Source organism: Plutella xylostella, chromosome 6 (genome assembly GCF_932276165.1).
Source record: "Plutella xylostella chromosome 6, ilPluXylo3.1, whole genome shotgun sequence".
Classification (NCBI taxonomy): Eukaryota; Metazoa; Arthropoda; class Insecta; order Lepidoptera; family Plutellidae; genus Plutella; species Plutella xylostella.
In genome coordinates, this window is record NC_063986.1 from 8,692,020 (window position 1) to 8,697,790 (window position 5,771).

The 5,771-nt window shown below is 34.6% G+C and overlaps 1 protein-coding gene across 1 annotated transcript in view; it reads right to left on the bottom strand.

The window, feature by feature from the left end:
* The window catches only part of LOC105384424, a 32,274-nt gene extending 29,888 nt beyond the window's left edge, over positions 1-2,386 (bottom strand). Inside the window, exon 1 of the mRNA XM_038120160.2 lies at positions 2,184-2,386. Within this exon, the coding sequence (XP_037976088.2) occupies positions 2,184-2,247 (64 nt within the window). The 5' untranslated portion in view covers positions 2,248-2,386. The remainder of the gene's footprint in view (positions 1-2,183) is intronic.
* Positions 2,387-5,771: the final 3,385 nt, after the last annotated feature.

The window sequence follows — 5,771 nt, forward strand, 5'->3', positions numbered from 1 at the left end:
AATCATCCTGCTGATTTCCGTCTTGGAGGCCGCCGCACGGAACAATTCTCCAGTGCTCAGCTGGAACCACTGGCGTAGATTTTGCAGCCATGATGTCATTGGCCGCCCAGGCCTCCTCCTGCCTTGTATTTTCCCCTGGGTTATTACTTGGAGGAGTTCGTACTTGGGGTTTCGCATTATGTGGCCGAAGTATTCCAGCTTGCGTCTTTTTATGGTATTCAGTACCTCTGTGCCTGTGCCTGAGCCTGAAGTGGTATACTAAGCTGAAAGGCAGTACGTCACGAGCATATTTTCCGTATTTCTAAAAATCGTAGTCCAAAGTTTTCAGAGGTTAAAATTTTAAAAGTCACGTGTACACAATGTCTATCATTGTCTCTATCAAAAATAAATATGTATGTGGAACTAAAGTAGTTCAGATTGATCACCTGAGTTTGATTATCATTGAGATTGACCATCCTTTCGGCTTAGATACCACTGTTACAACACCCTGTATATCTTGGTTTTTGCGGAAACAAACAAGAGAAAGCAAGTAGACTCAGGCATTGGAAAAAATGTACTTCCTCGTTTAAGAAGTGACCATCAGTGCTCTTTCCTCTTTGACCGACACTTTCTTGTAAATAGTTACCGCTATTATGCAATTGATTCATGTACATATGATCATTCACGTTCCTCCACCAAGATTGATATACCTACCGGAAATTTAAATGTTTAACCGGTTAAATCGTTCCTTCTTATTATAATTTTCTTCTTGTATTGCATGGTATAATGCCTACATCGTCAATATGTTTTTGGATATATAAACCTATGCTTACGTTACATATGATTATTATGTTCAGATATTTCAATATTTTAGTCTTCAGGTGAAATATCTACCTATTCATTCAAGTGCTAAGATTTGCTTGTAGTTAACTATATACTTTATTGTATACTATGATTTTCTCTGTGAGTTAGATGTCTATTGTTTTTCATATCGTTTGTGATGCGTTTGTGTAATAAAGTCTCAAATTCGTATTAATGCAATGAAAGTGATCCATCTGCCATTGACGTTCCATATGTCACTGTCACTTTTCTTTGAGTGTACTTATACTCGTATAACATCAGTTTCTACGAGAAATACCACAGTTCTACTAATCGTAATAATTTTTCATCTACATCGTGTCACGTACAGAGTCTGGTTATTACTTGAACTGGTCCGTTTTTCTAAAGCAGCTGGCATTGACGACAATCTCATTGAGGAAAAAGGACCTTGAAAACTGTATGATGATAGACGAATGCATGGTGCAGTGGTCAAGATCGCTGATTCTTATTAATTTGAACTTGATAAAATCTGATTAAACAAGGAGTAAATACCCATTCATACTATTATTAGACTATGATTAATGGTTATTAGCTTTAGGTTATTTTCACCTACATAATAGGTAAGTACATAAGAATCCATTTAATCGATTAATAACAGAAATAGTTTCAGAACGATTTCCGTATACCTAGAATTAAACTTTTTCGTTGTAATAACAAACAAAAATTTGGATATAAAGGAAATGGCGGATTGACACGCACCGGAACATATTCAAGTGTTCTTGAAAAAAATTGTCTACATTATTGAAATAAACGAGCTCTTAACATACTTTGAGTACCGTCTTATCAGGAAATCGCAAAACCCATCGTCATAAATATTGTACTTAATGTAGGTACTAATTATTTTAACCCTTAGTGGGTTTCCAATAGTTTCCATATATAATTTTGATTTAAATGATTCCGAAAAATATTTAAAAACAACGCAGCGCGGCGATGCATCTACATCTACATCATTCATCTGACGTACATAGTGTTCTATCTCTACATAATTATTATGCAGGGCCTTTTTAACCAACTACGGCGAAGCGAAAAGGAGGGTTATGATTTTGACCGGTATGTGTGTATTTACTAGGTAAGTAGGTAGGTAGGCTTTTAAATATTTTTTTGTTACTTTTACAAAGGCTCACACGTCATATATTGTTGCATGTAGGCAATCCTGGACTGGTAGGCAAATTTGAGTTGGAGCTTTTCTATTTCGCTGGTATCTTTGTTGTAGTGTCCAAAGTAGAAGCCCTCGATACTCCACTTGCAAATATTGTTTATGGACTAATTTTTGTCATCCATATTATGTTATTTTTAAACAACTAAAATAAAGAAACCAGACTCACCGCAAAATATAAGCACTAAAAACTCCATGTTGTCCATAATCCGATGCGAGAAATTTACATACATAAAACGTCACTTTCCACAGCTAACAAAACAAACTTTCGATCGTATTTTGGCGCGTAAACTCTGACGCATGCGCGCTGGCCGGCGCGTGTCGCTCGCGCTACACCACTCACGAGTGACTCCGGCCAGCGAGGTCCAACCTCAACCTCCGCGCAGGAAAATGCCTTCCACGCATGGTTACCGAACGCAGCTACACCGGCCTTTTATAAAAAGTAACTTTTACGATTTTTAACAACTTTTAATAATCGATTATTTTCAATTTCAAGGATTTCCTGTACTCGTTTCCGCAATTCGTATAACTACGAGTATAAAGCTACAAAAGTTTTATGCAAGTTCATTAATCATGAACATGCAGCTACGGTTTCCCCGTACTTTGAGGTAGTCGTTAACTCGTTAACCACCGCAGCCAGAGAGTATTGTACTCGTACTTTAATACATGTAGAGTATAAACTATTAAAATATTATTTACTTATTTAGGTTTTACTTATTGGAGAATGCACCTTTAGAGCACAGCGGATCCATTGTTACATATTCTACTTATGCCCAATCTGTATCTGTACACAGACACAGTTTAAATCCTATTATTTCATTTCTTATATCAGCATACTAAATATTCTCTAATCCTAAAACACAGTTTAAAGACTTCAATCAATGTATTAGTCCCCAAAATGCAGGCAAATCACAGAATAGAATAGACAGTTACGGCATTAATTCAAGTAAATAAACAACAGCCTCTGTTTACCTAATCTTAACTGGCTGGGTGAATGAGCAATTTGCGTACAATACGAGTAAAAAACTCTGTCTCTGCGGCCTTGAGCGCGGTTCTCACGAGGGGCATAGCGGAGACACAGCGAAGCAGTAAGCAGTATCACTAGTTGTTATTCTGTGGCAGTACTACAATTAAGTTTGATAAGAAACAGACAGCGGGACTACACAGCTTAAAATAAAAATAAACTGTAAATAAAAAAATAACTAATACCTATACCTACCTACGTCTGAACTAAGTATAAGTTTGACCATAAGTATGTGAAATACATAATATTTTGTAAGATTATCATGGCATATCATCTTCTCCAATCGTTCATAGTTTTTCAAACTATGTTCCTATACCTACCATAAAAATTAGCTGCCGGTTTTCAGGCTAGTGAATTTACTACTTCTTTCTTGTCTATTCTGTACCACAGTTAGTTGGGAACAAGGCGATTCATACAACGGCCACAGCGCATAGTTATCACCATTGTGCATACATCGTATTGTTAATTGACCATGTAATCTTTTCTACAATTATACCTTTTGCTGTTTATTTTCATACGGAGGTGACTCTCCTTTTGAGTACTATGGCTATACGCTGCAGCGACTGCCGTCTGACTGAAGGTATAGTGCCTGTGGTTTATGACCGAGTTGTCGAGAGCTACAGGTCACTATAATTATATCAAGTAGATTTAGAAAACGGGTTACGTGTTAATTTTCTTAGATTATCTGTATCTTAAACAAAATAATGTACATTGCAAGAAGTTTTAGTTCCTATTCCATAGCTTAGTCATATTTGGATTCAATCGTTCCTTTCAAAGATATATATATATACATGTATCGCGACTGAGACTTTGCATATCATTGCATTTAAGGAGCAATATATGTACATCGATATCGTACATAGAACCGGTATCATCTGTATAAGTATACAGTAAAATTCTGATGGGAAACGTATTCAACAGTCAACAATCGTCTACTGATGCTTTTCCAAGTAGCGATATAAACCCAGTCCTTCCTTATCCAGCTAATAGTCATGTAGTCATAGAGTCTTGAAACTTTTGTACCTTGTAAAAATAAAATATCATATTAAGAACCAATGAAGTAATTGTCAGTTTCTGAATGTATACTTTGACCATCTTTGACAAAATAGAAAAGTGCAACTTTGTTAGTATTGCTATGTATCTGGGTTTATTTACTTCATGCTAGCAGGTTTACAAGCACTCCTTTTAAATTTCCAACAGAGATTCTCACAAGTGAGACTTTAGAAAATTATCAAAATGGTATGGAAAAGTAAAATAACAAGAAAAGTCACTGACGATTAATTACCGAAATTATTAGGAACATATTCTATTTATTTTATTCTTTTATTGCACAATATACAGAAGTAATTATGTACAATCAGGTGAACTTAATGCTAAAAGCATTTTCTACCAGCCAACCTGCAGGAGGTACAGGGAGCAAATTGTATGGTACCTATTTAATATTTTCAAGTATACCTAGTAGGTCAATTAAATTAAAATCCCAAGTTGTGTATTATAAGTATGTATTTTAAGAGTAAATACCTAGGTACCTAATTATAATTACCTAAAATGTATAATAAACTGAATCAGGGTAGGTAAATAAGGGGCTCTCTTTATATACCATTTTTGAAAATTAAAAACAAAAACCGTGAATTATGCAAAGTCGTAGAACAAAATGTTGTTTAGAATGAGCACTTTAGTCACCCTTTTACCGCTTACTACACCACTTTGACAACACCCTGTGAAAAAGAATTGAAAAATTATACTTACCAGTATTTACACACTAACCCCCTTATTCATAGAGAAGTTACAAGACGTTTTAACTAATATACTGTTTTGTCCCTCTCTGTCAAAGAACAAATTGTTCTTTGTCGGAGAGGGACAAAACAGTTTATTAGTTAAAACGTTGTGTAACTTCTCTATGAATAAGGGGGCTAAATTTTACTGATTATCGATTAACTCGTTTCGGGAAACAGATATTTAAAATGTATAGGTATTTCAAAATAACGAATTAGCGCCTTCTTGAAAAGACGATATCCTTTTTATCCACGACGCAATAAGTGCGTTATAAATATAACGAGTCTGTGTACACTGCAACAGTTTCAAATATTTCGCACGGAGCTACAACGAAAGTTATAAAATCCGTTTGTAACAGAAATCGGCTTTTATAAGTATTCTTTACATAAGAAAACAAGTTTAGCTTCTCACTGATGATAATTATTTTATGATATTTTTTATTTACTTAGTATAAAATACGCTACAACAGTAAACATCGTTATTTCAATACAAAAGAGTTCAACGCGCAAGCACTTTTCTTGCTTTATACACATATTACTGAATTGCAAAATGTAGATATGTTTTGAAGAATACTTATCTTATTATTTAATGCACAACCAAAAACAAATAAATAGGCATGAATATATACAGTATCATATGTAAAAAAACCTTAAATATAAATATATAATTAACTGAATGTGCTCATAACAATAACAAAGAATAATAGAGAAAAGGTACGGACTTGAAAACACATACCTACAGTGCCACAAACTTATCTGTTCCGGTGAGAGCGAACTAAGTTGATCCATATCTCATAACTTACTAATTAATTATTCATTGATATAGATTAGAAGGGTTTATTAACACCGCAAAAGCGAATTAACAATACGAGCAAACTTGAAATCTTATAGAATTAAGAAATATTGAACATTTATGTGAGCTGTCACCGGAACAGATAAGTTTGTGGCACTATAAACA